General features: G+C 37.7%; 1 protein-coding gene across 3 annotated transcripts in view; it reads left to right on the forward strand.

The window, feature by feature from the left end:
- Positions 1–19,349, forward strand: part of FHIP1A (FHF complex subunit HOOK interacting protein 1A) — a 91,911-nt gene that overhangs the window by 59,111 nt on the left and 13,451 nt on the right. For all 3 annotated transcript variants that reach the window (XM_065692677.1, XM_065692686.1, XM_065692697.1), the window contains exons 5-7: positions 4,075–4,233; positions 6,825–6,911; positions 16,232–16,399. In XM_065692677.1, the coding sequence (XP_065548749.1) occupies positions 4,075–4,233; positions 6,825–6,911; positions 16,232–16,399 (414 nt within the window). The remainder of the gene's footprint in view (positions 1–4,074; positions 4,234–6,824; positions 6,912–16,231; positions 16,400–19,349) is intronic.

Here is a 19,349-nt window from a genome sequence, read left to right on the forward strand (position 1 = left end):
GTTTCTGGTGGCAGTTCTAGTATAAGCGGGCTGTGCTTACCACACTATAACATCAGTTCAAAAAATGTGTGAAAATAGTGTGTTACAGAAATGTAATATTTTTGCAAGCTAAATCTTTGCAAGCTTGATCTTTCTCACAGGATTGGACATTTTTATGGCCATCTCAGACAAGCTACCATCTTGCTGTGTTGTATTCTGTTACAACACTTGGTAGTAGTATTGTGTTGTTACATCCGGCAGATCAGTCTTACTACATGAATAGAAAACCTTTGCTGTTAAACAAGTAAACAATATAAATTGACTAACAAAGCTTCCCTACTGCAGTTTCAAAGCTAAAGCAGAATGGGTGTGACAACACTTGCTTCTTAATGCCTTATCAGAAAAGTCAGTTTGAGATGGATGGGTTCAGAACCAAATATTCTGTTGGGAAAATAGCTCTGATGTGACAGTTTTTGGACTGAGTCTTTTATCTTCTGTGTGGCTTGCATTCTAGTTTAATGCATGCCAGAATAATGGAGGGCAGCCTTACAAAAAGCAGAGAGCTTTAGAGCCAAGAATACTAGAATCCCTGCCTTGGGCATTAGTACATGACAGCTATTCCAGCTGTAGGTTTCCATTTTCTCTGAGATCGGGATGCCCTTTGAGCAGTGGGGTAGAGCTGGGTTTGTGGGCTGAAGGAGGCCTACAGGTTCTAAAACAAAACTTCTAATTGGTTTCCTTTGTCAGTTGTAAATATTGCATTGAATTTTTTTTTGTGTTGAGAGGCTCCAGTTGACCTTGTTTAATAGATGCTGCAGAAGAATATGAACTTGATTCTCAAACTGTCCCTGAGACAGATACCGTTATTAGATCCATGCTGTAACTTCCATAATTACATCTTCCAATTAATTAAAAAGAAAAAAAGCAGCCTTTTTACTCTGAAGATAAAAGCCAGCTGCATTAACCTTCCAGCAGCAGGGAGCCATGATTGACAAACATTCTAATTAGGAAGGCTTCTTGTCAAAATGAGCTAAAGTCAGACTTCCTGAACAGTAATGAGACTGGCCTAAGTCTATAATAAAACTTTAATGCAATGCCATAGAATTACCTCACCAGCACAACATCTTCTTTTGAATTTGAGTGAGAAGAGCTGAAGGAACAGGTTTTTCTCGGGTGGAAGACCCTCTAGGTGTCAGTGGCATTGCTGTATAGCACTCAAATCAGTGCAGGCAGATGTGGCCTCAGCTGCTCTGCAAAATAGCTAATGCAGTCCTGTGCTGATAGGAGTGGCATTTTGGTGACACTGTGTTGATGCTATCTCTGATTCTGAGGCCAAGCTGATTGGCAGCATATAGGGTTGTCTTTACTATGCCTTAATGCATAGTATAGACATCTGCTGGGATGGGGTCTGACCATAAATCTTTGCTGCCTCATATACCTGAATCAGTGTTAAGACTGGTACCAAAGTGAACCTGAATGCTTTCTTGGTACTTTTTTTTTTTGAGCTAACTCTGGTTAGCAGCTTTTTAAAACCAGGTTGTCTATAGTATTCAGAACTTTAGGTAGAAAAACTATAAAGAAGGAAAGGGGACAGGCTGTTTAATATACATTGCTAACAATTTTAATGCAGAATGTGTAGACAAACTGTTAGGCAAAGTTTTCTGGTTGTAGAGAGAATTCTGCTATATTGTTTTTTGTTATGTTTTGGCCTGAAAGTTTTCTGAATCTGAATAGCAGATGTTGTCTGTTTAGCCTTATAATAATAAAACAATGTTTCTAAAGAATTTTGAGCAGGATAGTATCTCAGAGTGTCTCCCTAAATTTTGCAAATACCTCACAGTTTAGGAAAGCATGTATTAAAGGAGGAGGAGGACGTATGGCTCTACAATGTCCTTGAAAAGTTGAGGCTGCACAGAAATAGACTATCAATGTGGGAGGAAAGGAAATTATTATAGGGAAGAAATTGGCCATTGATTATATTATATTTATATATATATATAATATATATATTATATGAGCAATTGATTATATATTAACAACACATTTTAATCATATAGTATTTCTGGGATTACAAATCAAATATCTTCTGTGAGTCAAGAGAAAGTAAATAAATCAAGGAGACTGGTTTGCAGAGAGACTCACAACTCGATGGAGAGAAAGAAGCTCCTGGAGATGCTTGTAAATGAGCATGTAGGGTTGACATGACAAATATTGGGAGAAGTTTAAAAGGACACTGCTCTGGGTGAAACTAAAAATAAAACTGATCTTGCCCTTCCAGGATGTGAAATCGTTCATTTTCTTCCCTCTCAGTTTTTTTTGTGGGTTGGTTTGTTTTTTTGTGTTTTTTCTTTTGTAAATTGAAGTTTATAATTTTACTGATTAAAACTCCGTGATGTAGTCTATATATGTGCATTGCTTTATATGCCAGTTTACAGAATGTGAAGAGTTCTGTTAGTAATTTGAAATGGTAATCCTCCTTATACCGTATACTTCTATGAAATTTTCAAATACCTTTTACCTGGAGGGATGAAATTGCTTCCAGTGGCTACTCTCTGTCTTACTGCTTTAGAAACAGAGCTTCACAGAGCCATTTGTGTTGTACTTTGTAGCAAAATAAGAGCTTTTTAAACTTTGCAGATTATAGCAGCTACATGTCACTTCCTACTTCAGTAACTCAGACAAAACAAAGAATTACTCACTTTAAGACATTGACCAATTCCGAATTCACTGTTCCTCTCAGTGGAGAGTAGTATGCTTTGTTCAAAGTAGCTTTCTTGTGCTTAGGGACTAAAATTCCATATGAAGGAAAAATGTGGATAGTACTCAGCTCTGAAAATCAGATTGCTTACTGAGAGGGTGAGTATGTGTTTGTGAGTAACAATTACATTTTAAACAATGGAAAATCAAATACGCATTAATTAATGGGTTGCAACACAAAAGAAATTTCAAGTTTGCTCTTCAGTATTTTTTCCTTCCTAGAATTATCTGCAAACTGGTTTTAGAGTTTGTGTGTGTGAGTTACACATACAGATAATTCTATAGGCCTAGTAGGATCTTCCTGACTTTCCATTTTGAGCTTTTCTACCATTGGAGAGAGAAAAGGGAAAAAAAAAATATTCTGGAAGAGTATGATTGTACAGAAAAAATTTTGCTCAACAGATTTAGCTTTTTAGTTTTTTAACATATCCCCGGCATCTTTCTTTTTGCATCTATGTATACATGTGTATATAAAAAAAGTAGCACAGTGTGTTAAAGCACTAAATTTTCCACAGTATTTCCCCCCACGACCCTGTCCCCTTTAATGTTTGACTTAATTATGTATGCCAGAATAAATCCATCTTCAAAATTTAGGGATGGAAACCATTCAGAAAGCCAGTCTTTGCCTGACTGGATGGGTTAGCAATTATAATTGATTATGCTTGCATATGATCAAACCCGGATTGCCCCTTCTGTGAACCCTTGGTCTTCGACCTGCACATTGTCAACTGTTTTCTAATTAGTAAGACATTTGTATTTCATCTGATCTCTGACTCTCTAGCCCTGTAGATGCCAAGTAGCTCTTCAGAGAAAGAAGAGGCTGTTGAATGAAAGCTTAAAAAGTTTCCATCAAGCTGAGTTTTAACTCTCTCACAAAAATGAGAATCACCTAAAAAATTATCCGAAAGTCTAAAAATATTTAGGATTTTTGCAGCTTCAAACAAATTTAGTAATTCAAAGCCTGGCCTGAAACTAGCAGCACTTTAGATACATTGAGTAAAATTTCAAAAACCTTTTTGGAAATACTCTTTGTAAATTGCAACTGAGAATGCGATCTTGTCCTTCATTGATATATTCTGCATAAATCATCTGTAAACCTTATAACATTTTTCTGCCATCACGTTCTCCTAAATACCAGCTCTTGAAAGAAGGATATATGAAAGCTGTCTAAAATATTCATGTCTTTCTGCCACAGCAGTCTTTCAAAAGGAAATTAAATTAGTCTCTACACTTTCTGATCTTACTAAAATTAGTAAGAGAAACCATTTTTGGCATTTCTGTTCAAACAGATGAACAGTTGGAAAGTTAACTTATTTCTCTTCCGTTTTTGAAATACAGGTGTTAGCAACAGGACTAAGTGGCCTCTATTCATCTTTGCCTACAAAGTTGGAAGAAAATGGTGAAGAATGGCACTGTCTGCTGAAAGATGACTGGCTCTTGTCACCAGCCCTTGTACAATTCATGAATTCCCTTGAGTTTTGCAATGCTGTGATACAGGTAATGGAGCAGAGTTGGCCTGCCCTTTTGAAGTAGTAGGTTGTTTTATGTATTCTGCAGAAGTTTGTAATTGCAGAGTTTATTTACTGTTAGTAATGGCATAGAATTTTTAAGATACACTAAAATAAGTTTCTTATAAAATGCATGCTTTGTGCTATTTGTCCTGGTTATAAGGGTGAATTAATATGTTTTTTGTTTTCAGATGACAGATGTTTCAAATGAAAGCAGTAGATTTATGTGTTTGCTTGATATCTCATTATGTAATTGGGAGGATTTTCTGGGTTAAAAAAAAAGTTTATTGCATTTTAATACCACGATACTAAAAGTAAATCGAATGCCTTCACAAATGAGAAAATGTAGTTTAGTTTTTATATATTTAAGCACTGAAAAACATTGTGTTTCTCTAAGCCCTCTTAATGGTATCTAGAAGAAAATAGTCTGTTTGCCTGTTCGCAAGTACTGCGTAAGGAAAGCTTTCCAAGCACAATTTAGGTGTCTTCGAAGAAATATACATTTATTTTAGATTGACCTATTTTAGAATCATAGAATTATAGAATAGTTAGGGTTGGAAAGGACCTCAAGATCATCTAGTTCCAACCCCCCTGCCATGGGCAGGGACACCTCACACTAAACCATGTCACCCAAGGCTCTGTCCAACCTGGCCTTGAACACAGCTTCCCTGGGCAACCCATTCCAGTGCCTCACCAACCTTCCAGTAAAGAACTTCTTCCTTATATCCAATCTAAACCTCCCCTGTTTAAGTTTGAACCTGTTACCCTTTGTCCTATCACTACAGTCCCTAATGAAGAGTCCCTCCCCAGCATCCTTGTAAGCCCCCTTCAGATGCTGAAAGGCTGCAATGAGGTCTCCATGCAGCCTTCTCTTCTCCAGGCTGAACAGCCCCAACTTTCTCAGCCTATCAATTTTGTTTCCACTTTCTGATCTTAATGATTTTTTCTTGATTTCTTTTTTTTTTTTTTTATTTCCCCTGGCTTTGATCCCTTCCTATTTTTTTTTTTTTTTTTTATTTTTTCTCTGATCTAAACATAAACTGAGATTTTTGTGGTTTTGTATTGTTCTTAACGCTGGTAAATCCTATAGAAACTTTGTTCAGTATTTTATTAAAACATGATACAAATTCTAGAGAAACTGTGGGTTTATGCATTACTTGAAGAAATGTGCTGAATAGGATTGAAAATTTAGTCACATTGATTGTTAAATAGAAGATATGTTTTTTATGAGATGTGCAAAATACAGTGAAGCAACTGATTGACTCTTAAAGCATTGAACAGGAAAATAATAGTAGCTGTCATTCTTTAAATGCAATATAAAGATTTCTAACATGCATGTTTAAACATGAAGAGAAGACAATATTAATTTTGGTGTCTAAGCAAAGTTTTTCTACAGATCTACATCTCCAGGAGGTCATATTTGATACCTTCTTAAAAAATTGATATGAAGGTTACCGCAGACAAATTAAAGCACATATTATTTTAAACTTAAAATGGTTAAGGATCTTCAGCTGACATGCAGAAGGATCCATTTCTGACTGCTGCTTGAGTGTGTGTAGTCTTCCCTCAGCTGAATTAAAAGCTCAGTTGTTGCAGGAATTTTTGTTCCGTGCATGGAATGGTCTTCATGGCGTGGCTTATTCTGTGTTGCCCTAAAAACTTTGGCCAGACATTAAAAAGGGACCTTGCCACTTACTAGTTATTTTCCTGGATCACAGCAAAGGATGGGTAACCCTGCGTCTTTCCCTTTCCAAAGCAAAGGTTAGACATGAAAGGAGGTCTGGGAAGAACTGCAAGTGGGAAAATGTATTTGTGGCCACATGTAGGCTGTGACATTCCAGTCTCTGTGGACTTCAAACAGAATATAATAACTTACAGTGCTTCTGAATGGAATATTTTTTTTTCTTCTATCAAATTTTTTTCAAATGCATGAACTGGTGATGTGTTCTCTTTGTGAAAAGCAAAATGAATGCTTCATTATAAAAGTAAATTTTTGGCTTCTAATAACAGTTCATTTCTTAAAGCTCTGAACCAACCTATTGAATGAATAATGTAGGTCTTGTTTTAATTTCTGTTTTACAGTGGTTGGAAGAAAAGCATACGGATAATATGTTGTTACCCCATAGCTAGACAGTGCTTTGGTTTATCCACTCTTGAACCACAGGAAAGCAGCTGTTCTGCTTTTCCTTCTTGTAGGAGGACAAGTTAACAATGGCAAATCCACCTTCAAGTGACCCTGACGAGGTTGCAGGAGCTAAATTTAGAATCTCAAATCTTCCTTTGATGCATGGGCATACACGCTTTTCTGTCCATCCATTCATCTTTGTCAGCATGCCAGGAGATTGAAAAGCCCTGTTCTCTAACTTTGGCAGGCTTACTGTAATTAAACAGAGTTTATGGGTTTCTTTGAGGAAGGATCTGTAAGAACTTGAATCATAGTAAATGCTGGTAAGAAGGGTAAGTGAACATGTCTTGTTAAATGGGAAAGGATTTTGGTAGTAGTTAATAGTAATGTGTGCCTTGTCTTGTTTTAAATCTTACTGGAACTGTTCTTTGTCTTTCTCTCCCCCATCCTTTTAGGTGGCACATCCATTGATACGTAACCAGCTTGTCAATTACATTTACAATGGATTTTTGGTGCCAGTAGTGGCTCCTGCGCTCCATAAGGTCAGTGGTGTATGCAAGCAGGACAGGACATAATAACAGACAAAAAGCAATATGGGTGATCTCTGTGTAAAGATGCAGTTAAATGTAGTGTCAGTAGTGACTTCCATATAGTTAAGTAAGAGTCTAGGCTAACTTTCCATCTTTTTATTCTACACTTTCTGTTTACACTGTAGTGAGTATTAAGCAAGATACAGGTATTTCTGAAAAGGTTTAAAATTAAGTGAAATGAAGAACCAAAATATTTTTGTTGCGCTAGGCTGACATACCATCAAAAAAGTAGCGACCTTTTAGGCAACATGTCATCATGGCAGACGTATTTCCATGAGGATTATTGCTTTCCAAATGAACATTTTCCAAAAAGAAAATGCCCACAAGGAGAATGTTCAGTCAGGGAATATTAAGCTAATTTTAGCAAGGTAGGTATTGTTTTGTAGTTCCTCAGCACAGTTGGTAAAGCTACTTTGTAAAGTAGAGAAGAAGTGGAGTTTGGTATGAATTTTATAATGTAGTAGGGTACAATTTATGTTGCTTTGGAGAAAAAAGTGATCACTTTGAATTTTTGGGGTTATCCTTTGGCAAAATGTGTCACTGATGTTGGTGAACTACCTGTATGGTTTTTTTTTTTTTTATTTTTGTTTTTGGGAGGTTAGACTGCAGCAAACTACATTTCCAGCTGTTGCAGAATATATCTTAACAATCCTGATTGCCCTGTGAAAAGAGCACCTTGTATGACGAGAAAAAGTAGGAATTGCACAGAGTAAAAATCCAGAAGGCACCAGGAAAGGGCTAATAAATTACTTTTTGAAGGTCTACTAATTTTACTAAGCCTGCCAAGCAGAAAGCAGTGCACCTGTTCCATTTTCTGAGAGCCCAGTGAAACACCTTACCCTGCTTTCTAAGTCTAGAACTTGGCAGAGGACACAGTTCTTCATGGTAAATAGTCACTTACCAAGAAAGTAATAAGCAGCATAGAATCTTCTTCAATGATTCGGCGGACTTCAAACGTTTAGGAACTTGGCAACAGCTGACATAAAATCTGGCTGTGATCCAGATCAAGGCTGTAGTCGGCCATTCAGATAGTTCACCTACCTGACAATAGTAACTTTTTATATTTCTGTACCTTGACTTAATCCCTTATCAAGACTGGGAATTAAAAGTGAAAATCTACCCAGTTTTATTTAGGTCAAGGTTATGGATAACAAGGGTGATAACAAAATGTAGCTGTGGGTTTCTAGTCTTAGTGGGTGCCGGTTTTACTTCTGAAGCACTTAAGACTAATTTTGAGTTGCTTTGAATAGTACCATTTTTTTATACCTGATGAATGCCATTCTTATTGGTGAGTAAACCTGCTAACCTGCTATTGGGTTGATGATTTCCTTGTTACTTAAATCATATAAAGCATGCTGTTTTGATTACATTTCTTTTTCGTGCAAGGAAAATTTTGTTGAACCTCATTTATATACTCTGAAATTAGGTTTCTCTTAAATGGAGATGTACGTGAGTTTCAAGCCTAGATCTTTCCTGAACCCCGACATTGTTTGGTGCCTTGTGCTTCTAGTAATAAACCTTTCCTTGATTAGCATTAAGTTTGACTTTTTCGTCTTTAAAAATTAATTACTTACGTGTATAAACTTCAAATGCATTTAATGGAGAAGATGGATTGCACCATCTAGTGGATCTGACACAAGGCTCTTGCATATCTGACAGCAAACCTCATGTATGTCCAGTTTTTTCAAATGTTTCCTAACCTGACCCCCCTCCTCTAAGGGTAAGTCTTCCTTGCTCTGGACTTCCACTCTTATCTTAAGGACCTGGGAATACCAAAGGCAGATCTTGCCAGTAATGACCAGCGTGAGGAAGGAACTGAGTACTGAGGCTTTTTCTGTGTATGTTGTCCCCAGATCCCCTTCCCACATTTAGCACACATTCTTCATAGTCCACCTTTGCTGTTGAAGCCATTCTTCAAGTCCAGCTGGGCTTTGGCTTTCCTAATCCTTTCCCTGAACACACAGGCAGTTTTTCAATATCCCTCCTGAATCATCTATCCCTGCTTTGTCTACTCCTTTTCGTGTTTCTGTTTTGTTAGGAGCTCCTAGTTCATCCATGCAGACCTGCTGTCACCTTTCATTGACTTTCTTCTCCTCTCCCACCCTAAAACATTGGAGTATCAAACAAGACTGTTGGTAGAACTAGTATCAAAATTAAAGTAAGTGGAATTTCAGTAAAGTAAATCAGAATTTCAGCATGTGGTCCAAAGCTTTGAGATACGTATATGTGTGATCTTGAAGTGTCAGCTTCAAGTGACACCTTTATGGAACTGTGTTACACATTCATGGAACTGTGTAGTAAGCTCTGCCTTTTTTCATTTTTTGCAGATTGTCTCCCCATACATACTTACTATGTGCAGTTGCCTTTGTGACTGAAGTGGTACAAGAGTGTTGAGATGTGTCTCTATGAAGAAGTGATGGGGTGGGGAGACCAACATATTTTGGTTGATGTGATTTATTTTTTTATTATTCTTTATTTTTTGTGATGTTATCTCAGGAAGACAGTATGGACATGATAAAATAATGTGGTAGTTCAGGGTTTTTCCAGTTAAGGAAGTTTCAAATTGATTGGGCTAGCTAGTTGGCTTGAAATAACCTGTTTTTCACACTGAGCTCTGTGAAGGTTATTTATATAGCAGATTAACTGCACTGTGCTTAAATAACCCAAACATTCTCAAGTTTGTAACTCCCTAACTTCAGTTCTCAAAGATAAGCGTCCTATATATAGCATGTTCTGGTATATTTATACCTGGTCTGTGCTAGTCTTGTCACTTTGTGTGGGTTATTCCACCTACATGTGTAACGAGCGGTTGACAAATACGTATCTCAGAAGCTGCACGTTGCTGAAGGCGTAGACAGATCCCTATGTACTATGTAGCTAGGGACACACATGAACTGGCTGTGCTGGGTAGCCCTGTCGTGTCCTCTAGCTGTCTGGATTTTATCATGCTTTTTACAAAGAAGTTACTTCGCTTCTGATATCTGAGTTTTATGAGACATTGAAAAAAGTGAATTAATGACATGCTTCAGTGGGGTTACACAAGGTCACAAATCCATTGTTTCCATAAAAATTCAGTTAAAACCAGAAGGAATAAAATACCTTGTCTGTAAAGATACAGAGCTAAACAGAAGGTTAATTTGGTAGTTTTCTTTTTGTAGTAACAATCCATTATTTAAATTTTTGCCCAAACCATCTTTTATATTTTGGGTATAAGTGTCCAACCAGATAGTCTTAATTTAAGAAAATTAAGAAAATTAACGAAAATTAAAACTATCTGGCAAACTCTGTTCTTTATTTTAAGACTGGCATTTTTTGATGGCGTGTCAGTTAAATCTTGAAATTAGGCAGTTGTGTATGTTCTTCCTTAGATTTTGGTACTAAGGAAAAAAATACTTGAGAAGGTATAATTCTGCTCGGGCACAAAGCCATACCGTTAAATTTCTGTGACACATTTCATTGGCTTTTTCTTGCTTCACTTTCAAAACTAATATTTTGATGCTCTATCAAAAAAATATAAGGTTTTCTGGAGCCAAATTGTACACGGGTCCAAGCAATCAAATAACACTTATTTTCTCTTCAGTAAAAGCCTAATTTAAATCCCAAAGTGAATCCAGAATAACCATATCAAAATCTGTTTTACTAGTTCTGCTAGAGGCCATATTGCCTTGTTTTATTCTTTTTATATTTGATAGCAGAAAGGGCTTATTTACCTGATTTGTCAGGTAGTTGCGGCACTACTGTAGAAATCTGAGTGAAATGCTTTCTAGAAGGTCTTTCATACATATATATTTTGCAGTCAAAACCGTGTGCTAGATAATTAGGAACCACACTGTGGTGTGCATATAAATATTATGCTATCTTTGATACAACTCAGATTGGTTATATGCATCTCTTTACTGTAAGTGCATATGATTTAACTTTAATTTGGCATTCAGGGAATTTGTATGACAAAGATAACTATTTGGAACATCTGGAGTATTTCTGTAATTTGTGTTATTTCAATTTATTGAAGATAGTGCTGAAAATTTGACAAATTATGTGCTAAAAGCAAATTTTTTATGTTTTATCTTTTACTGCTTTAGTGCATGACATTTAATTGCTAACTATGATATAATTATTTTTCTACTTGGAAGGCTTTGATCTGAATAATGGAAAATTGTACCAGCTTTTTAGTGTAAAATGTTGCTATTGGCCAGGTGAACAGAACTGCTCTGTGGAAGCACTGGCATGGTCCTGTCAAATAAGCTCTGTCAAATGGACCTCAATTCTATTGTGCACTAACCCATCTAAACGCAAACCCCTAACACAGTATGCTACTCTGATAATTCGATAATACTTGCTTGATGATTACACAGCTCAGCTAGAGGGAAATGACCTGTAAATTATACTGTACAGATTAGAAGGAGCATCTTTATAAATATCCCACAAGACTGTCAGTTCCCATTTAGAAATAATACCATCTTTCACCTTAGTGAAATGCACTTGGACAGCTGCTGTTAAAAAGCGTAAACCAAGTGTTACTGGTAAACTTTGAACAGACTCATGCTTTGAAGAAGCCCATTAATAGCTGCAAAACTTAATTTTGCTAGCTATGGAGTGGATATATGTTAAAGATGCCTTTCAGTTTTGGCATCAAACACTGCAGTTGAGTTGACTTTTAACCTGGTATAAACTGAAGCAGTTTATAAATGTAATCTGAGGGAGGTTGAAGCAGTTCTGTTGTTCTGGTTTTCCGAGTGTGCAGACTTCCTCTGTCCCTGATCCCACTTGTCCCCCTCTCTTTTTCCAGGGCAATTGTTCATATGGGAAACTGATAGAGTTTAAAACCCACCTTTATTTCCTGAATAGTTTTAACCTGAAAACAATTCACTGTGCAGTGAAGCAGGAACCCTTTTGACAGCATAAGCAGGGGCCAAGAAGTTGAAAATGAATAGAAAGCAGAAGAGTGTGGGAATGGTTGGGTTTTGTTTATCAGTGAAGTGGGCTTATTCAGATTTAAACTACTCGTGGATCTAGTGGTTAAGTTCCAATAAGAACATTCACTGTCTCTTCAGGGGCAATATGGAATCCTTACAGGAAGGGAAATGTGGAGGGAAAGAGGAATCATGATAGCCGTATTCCTGTAAGAGGGCATGAAGCTGTAAATTAGAAATATGTTGTGTGGATCCCAAGGCAAAATAGCCAGTAATAAAGAATCAGTGCAATTGGTCTAACACAGCGAGTGTAATATATTAAACTGAACTTGCAATGACAGTAATTTCTGCCTCTTTGCTATTACTTGGCACAGTGACTTATAAAAGCTGGATCTCTTTACTGTGTTCTTCCTTACCATCTAATCAGTCATCAGAGGAGGTGAGAAAAGATTCGCTAAAAATTATTACATAATTAGAGAAGGGTATTACAAGACTAAAAAGGGCTTTCTCTCTTCAGTAATCTCTAATCAAATATCTGTGTGGCTATGAACACTCGGGTAGTCTCTTCTGCAGCAAATTGCACCTTAGAAATATCTGTAACAACTGACTGTTATATAAAAAAACATGTGGATGAGTTTTTCTAGATGGAATCTTTAGATGGGCATTTAAATTTGTATGTGTGTTGGAAAAAGAAAAATCCAGAAACTTCTAATTGTTACAACTGTGAATAATGAAAATAAAAAAGATAGAATAGAAAATAGAATACTGGTTGAATTAATATTATCCATACAATGGATATGGACTTTTTTTCCCCCTCATTTTTCACTTTCAATCCTACAGTGTTATCCTAGGAGCAGAGATATCCCTGGTCTTTACCATGAATACTAATGCAAGGGCTGTTTCTGGTGAGCTTTTATTTTTGCCAGTTTGGCAGTGGTGAATTTAATATTACTGAAATACCTTTATCAAAAACATAGCTTGAAATTTACTTATTTAACAAAGGGCTTCTCTAGAAAACTACCATGACTTAATTTAATTAATTTCCCTTTGTTTTGCTGTTTTTCTTGATACTTGAATTATCAGAGGTGAAAAATTTTCAAGTTAAATATTGGGTTTGTGAACGTGTGTAAGTTTTGGCTTGCTTTTTATCATTCTTTCAAAAATGGTTGATTCTGAGTGCTAGCTAAAAGCTTACTTGGACAAATTACACTGTAATCAATGTTTACAGTGATCTAAAGTTTTTGTAAGCTGCCTCAGGATTTGACTGTAGTGGACATGCTTGACATGGCTAGTAAATGTTTTGTTCTCTGGAAACATTTGTTCTTTTGCTGTTTACCTAAGTACTGCTTTGAATTTATTAGAAAGGATTTCCCTACTTTCCCTCAAATCTGTCTCATGAGACAGTCGTTTCAGAAGAGACAAGCAGCAGGGAGTCAGAATGAAGCTTAGTAGCGTGGATTTGGTATCTTAGAAAACAGAGGTCTTCAATAATAACTGCACAAATGAGTCTCACTTTCAGCTCTTGATGTATTATGTATAATGCAATCTGTAGAAGAGGTGTACAGAGTTAAAAGGGGTCTTGCCAAGTCTGGGTTTTGCCTAGTGTAACTGATTTCTCCAGCCTAGTTAATTGCAAAAAAAGTGAGCTCTCTAGAGGCTCATTCAGAGCAGGCTTATGTATCCCATTGAGTAAAGGGAAAATGAGACTTGTGGAGCTAAAATCAGCCTTTTTGCATACTTCTCTAGGTGCCTCAAATCTTCAGATCTTGCAGTTAACATCAGATCTGGTGAAGGGGAGAAGCAAGTCAGAATGCATAGTGGCAAAATAAGATGTAATTGTAGAAGCATGGATGCCCACTTACCAGCCTAGTTAATCTTTTTTCCTAAGCTGCATACATTTCAAATGCCAAAAAGCAATATTTTTTGTTTGATTTGCACTTGTGAGGAAGCAGAAGGATGATCTTTGTGCTGGTCTATATGGACAATTTGCACACAAAGGCACACTGAGAAAGCACTGGGACTTCTAGAACATGATAGCATTAAAATTGCTTGTACAGAGTTAACTTGCCTGCTTTGCATGTTGCAAGTGAGCTGTGAAATAGGTCTTAGCTTCATTTGTTGCTAAATTTTGAAGGAGTGTTGTGGATGAGGTAAGTCGGGGTGTTTTCATTGGAAAATGAAAAAAGATTCTTATAAATCCATTTAAATCTTGACAAAACTTAGTTTCTCTTTCTCAGAAAATGTTTAAGCAGGTTCAGCAACTTCTTTTCCAGGAACTAAAAATCAAGTGTAATGTGGCACTCTGCACAAAAACCCCCTCAATACAGAGAATTAAGATTTAACGAGGTTATAAGCAACTCCGTTGTGAAGTATTTGGGCTTCATTACTAATTGATTGGTTCTTCTACATCTGTTTAGTGGTATCAGTGAAGTGTTGGTTTAAGATAAACATGATTTCCTTTCTTGTCTAGTCCCCAAGCTGTCAGGAGCACTGAATATGCTCTTGGAATCAAACATTTGTTTACTTAAAGTAGTCTCTGGCTGGCTTTCTTATGCTTTTTATTTCATTCATGATATGCAGTCTGAAGAGCATTTGGGTTTCTCTCACTGATATGAATGTATGATGAGTTGTCCAAAGAGCACTGGTTTTAGGAAAAGGTCACTGCCCTTATGAATCCAGTGGCTTTTCTTGCTTTCATTTACGGCTTCAGTATTTTAGATATAGGCCCATTCCTCTGCTGTCAGCAGACATCTGTGAAACCTGCAGGCCAAGAGCATACTTGCTTTTCCCCATAAAGGTTGAAGGAGAAGTGACACAGAGACGTAAAGATGTATTACTTCTGTCTGGCCTTTCCTTGGCAGAGGGTCTAAACTCTTTGATGAACTGTATGCTCTCATAATGATGTCACATGATGGATTTCTTGGGCTTTGGTTTTTACAGCTTGCTGCTATCAAAAAAGCAAACAAAAAAAAAAAAAAGCCAGTTCTCAGGGCAACAATCAACAGCTTCCATCAGAAAGCCCACAAGTCCCCACACCTTGTGGCTATTGCCAAAGAAAAAGAAAAAGAATCTTGGCTCCAACTGGAGACAATTTCCTTTGTTTCACATCCCTGGCTTATTTCCTGAGCAGGTCTTTGGTCGTTGAAATGTGGCAGTACTCTTGGAAAAGTATGGAAAAGTGTGCTTCTCTCTACTCTCCTCACTGGTGCTCAGTCTCCATAAGGTCTGCAGGCTGCATACAGCATTCCTATGTTCTGTGTAACCAGCCAGAAGGAGCCTGTGATCTTAAATGCTTTAGAGAGAACATTTGCAGCATGACATTGCTGTGTACATGGCTAACATGCAGCATAATAGAACAGGGATTTGAATATTTACAGCATGTTACGTAAATGTTGCCCTTCTGAGAATTTTCTAAATCCTCTTAGCTCTGAAGTGACAGCTTTGAATTTTTTTCTTCTTCTTTAATAAAATGAGTCTTTTCATTTATCCAGCTAAGTTTGGTAAACAAAGGATGTTTAATACTTCCTTTCATATAGCCAGATTCTTGTGTTTAAGGGTTTATCTTTGTGCACTTAAGCTTATTATGTTCCTGGGTAACTGTTTTTAAAAAGCTGACTTTGCAACAGCAGGACGTGGTGCAGAGGTGGCCTTTGGCATTTTCTCTGCTTTGCCAGTGTATACTGTGAATAGGATTCAAAGGATTGCAATAAGCAGAGAAGTGTGGGTTAGGGTATGCAAATGTCGGATGGATATTTGAATTGTATTTTGATATACAAATAGTCAGTAGATTTTGGTTTGTGTGTGTGTATCTACATACATGCTCCTCTTAAAAATTGAGTGAAATGAGGAATAGTGCTGTGGGAAAATAAAAAGAAGGAAAACTGGAAAAATTCTGGATAGCTATAAGGATTTTCATTTGTTTAAAGCTCTAGAACCATGAGTTTGTACTGTGCTTTGTGCTCTGGCATTTATTTGTTATAAAATGATAGATGCAGGTATTCACATCAGCTCAAAATGCTTCTGAAGGATGACAGAAATGTGATGCAAAAGAGCTGATACAGGCTGAAAGGTGGTGGGGAGCTTCTATTATGATTTGCTCTTCATATTTCAGTATGTGTGAGGTTTGCAGTGTCAGTTGGGGGCAAGTTTTTTTTCCTGGGGAAGCAAGACAGATAAGAAATTGGTTCAAAATGCTCATGAGCCATTTAGAAGCATGCTCTTTGCAAATTTAAAAGCAAAGACCTCTGTCTGGTTTTGTGGCAGTGTTATGTATAGAGAATTTAGAGTGTTTGCCAGGTGTATAGTTGCAGAAGATGGGTGGATATTTTGTGTTTGCATTTACACTATTTTTGCTTGCAGATGACTGTGGAAGAGGTGATGACTACCACTGCATACCTGGATCTCTTTTTGCGTACTGTTTCAGAGCCAGCCCTCCTCAAGATTTTCCTCCGGTTTATTTTGCTGCACCGACATGAGAATGTGCACATCCTAGATACGCTTACTAGCCGAATCAACACACCATTCCGGGTAAGACGAGCAAGAAGGAAGTTCAGGTACTCAGCGTGGATGCAGGTCAAATATTTTAATGGGGATTCTATATATTCAGTTGGTATATGTTTAACTATGAATCTTCTCCCCCCCCCCCCCCCCCCCCGCCACCCAAATGTGTGATTTCTTCCTCTGTGTGTTTCATGACATTTAACTACCACTATACTAAGTTGATAAATGTGTGAGGTGGTTTCACACACACAGGAAATGGGATAGAGGAAGATGAGGGCTTTTGGAAGTCTGGATCCTCCTAGAAGATTAAAAGTATTCTGGATACTGCTGAATTAGTGCTGCCATAGATAACTCATCCTGGGACTTACAAACGTATTTGTGGTGAGGATCATTTTTGATCTTTGGAGTTTTGCCAAGCAACAGGCCTTTTCAGATAGCCCCTCTGGGAGATGATGGGAGCCCTTGTAAGGATGTCTCCAAATTGATGCAAATTGTGAATTGTAGCACTGCCAGTGCATTTCTCAGGAATCAAGTCCATGTTATTGTAGCATGTTTACTTAGCTGTCATGTTGCCTGCTTTCTTCTTTGATTAAAAGAAGGTGCTTTCTTGCCAAAGTGATCAGATTGCTGCTTCTTTTTCTTTGCCTTCACTCCTGAATGTAATAAGGTTTATCTCAAATTTGCACTGAGCCCCTTCTCAGCCTAGGCACAATGCATCACAGTGGCTGGAGAGCTTGTTGACAGAGATAGTAGAGTTACCTTTGCTAACAGTTGGATTGTCTGGCAGAGAAAATGACTATACTTGTTGCAATGGACTACCCTCCTGAGCCTTGCTTGGCTGGCAGTCTTGGCTGGGTCTTGTGCGATGCACAGCTTCATGGATGAAATAAGAGTAATGTTTTAGTGCAGGTACAAGAGAAGCCAGAACACCAGCATGTGCATTAAATTTGTGTATTAGAGACAGTAGCTTCATCTGAAATTTGTTTTGAAATGTGAGTACATGCAAGTATAGCTATATGCAGCTGCTGCTGCATCCCTAAGATGGATTAACTCTGAAAACCGAAACAGCTTCTGTCAACAAAAATGCAAATGCTGTTGTCTCTGCTAATCATTAATTACTGTTCCATAGGCAAACGCCATGGGAATTGTAAAGAATTCTGCAGCCCTGAGCAATTCAGAATCTCAGCCAAAATGGTTCGGTGATGCTAAATGAGTTTTCTGCAGTGTAGCTTGGCCAAGTGCAAAACCCAGAGCTGCAGCCTTCTGTGTGTTTCTGTAGCACAAAAACTGCATACGTTATTATTGATAAAAATACTTATTATTAATTCACAGGGTTAAACATACGTACAGACAGGTGGCCAAAAGGACTTGATCCTCTTTGTCTCCTGGGCGTATTTGAAATATTTTCTTTTTACAAAATACAGAAATAGACGAGTTTTATTTATGATTCCTGAATTGCAGTATGGTTGCAAAGACAAATGAGTAATGTTTCCCTATAACTGCAGGAAATTTCTTAAATACAGGAATGTTTAAGGGAGTAGCAGGTTTTTTGAATTCTCACAGAGTGAAGAAGAGTTAGGCTTGGCTCTCACTAAATTTTGCAGAGGAAATGAGATTTTCTGTTTTACCTTAATGTCCCCTGGCAAAAACACACTTTTTTTGCAAGGATCTGACTTCTTCCAAAAGGTTGTTGTGAAGCTCTTCAACTCTGCCCCCACGTTCTATCAAGTGAACTCCAGTTCTGGTTATTTCTTCCTCTCTTGCCTTTTTACTTGCCTCATGTATTTCTGCGGACATGAGGTCGTTGGACTAGGTGTTAGCTCCTAGTATAAGCAGTAGGCAGCGGTGGCAGGGCAGCAAGTTTGAGCTCTGATTTGCGTCACAGCAGGCCAGTTCATGAGCATTCCCAATTTCTCTTCTCTCTGCTTATTCCCTTTCTTATGTTCTACTGTGGGTGTTCTTCTGATCAAACTAGGGAAGGTAGCCAAAGAAACATTTGCTCTTCAGAGGCTAAGTGAGGTTCACTTAAACTTTGCCATCACAGAGATACCTACCACAGAAGGGAAAATACATGTATATTCCTGAGCTAGAGCAGAGCATTTTAACAGTGGGAGTAAGGGGAGTGAATGCAGAAGAGGAAATTCCATACTGTGGAAGAGAAGCTATGCCCAGGCAAGATTTAATCATAAATGAATTACAAAGAATGTTCAGTGACTGAAAATATGAGGTAGACAAATATCTGTAGCTTTTTGCTTATTTTGCTGTATCTCTTTTTTTAGTTACTGAAAAGTGCAAATAATTTCCCATATTAATTATTTTAATTTACATAATTAATATAGGGAGAGGCAAGATTTAAGCACTAACTTGAAACTTTAGGAAAGGGTCAGCTTACACTAAATAACTCTCACAAGAGTCAGCCTGGTCCTGGTGTCTGAGCCAGCTGTGAGATACTGTTTCCATGAGCAAGCAGCACGGGAGAATGTGCCCCAGAAAATATGCACTAGGAGCCAGGGGGGGAATGGCACAGTGGCCTGTGAAAACCAGCAAAAGCTTACAGCTCCTGTTTCTACCATTTTGGGTACAGTCTAGCAAGCCCCTGGCAGGTAGAAGTGTAGTATATGATAGCTGTTGTATGCCTAATTAGTGACCAGCAAAGCCTGCAGAAGTCCATGTTTCCAATCTGTCCTACAGCCAGTGAAAGTGGGGTGCCTGTCACAGAATAGGTGTGATTTTTGTCTCTGCTGAGTGTGACTCCTTGCAGTACCTAGTTTAAGGTATATTTGATCAGACCTTTGCCAGAAAGGCAAGCATGCAATTCCAATGAGGAATCCCATTTTTCTTTCCTTTCACCTGGTCTCAGAAAGAATCTTCACGCCTTGCCATAGTTCCCAGCTGTTCAAGTGAGCTGTAAAGAAGGGATTGTGAACGCTCCATATGGAGTAGATTCTGACAAGAATTACTTGTTTAGTCCTGGTCT

This window comes from Lathamus discolor, chromosome 1 (assembly GCF_037157495.1).
Source record: "Lathamus discolor isolate bLatDis1 chromosome 1, bLatDis1.hap1, whole genome shotgun sequence".
In the NCBI taxonomy this organism is placed as follows: domain Eukaryota; kingdom Metazoa; phylum Chordata; class Aves; order Psittaciformes; family Psittacidae; genus Lathamus; species Lathamus discolor.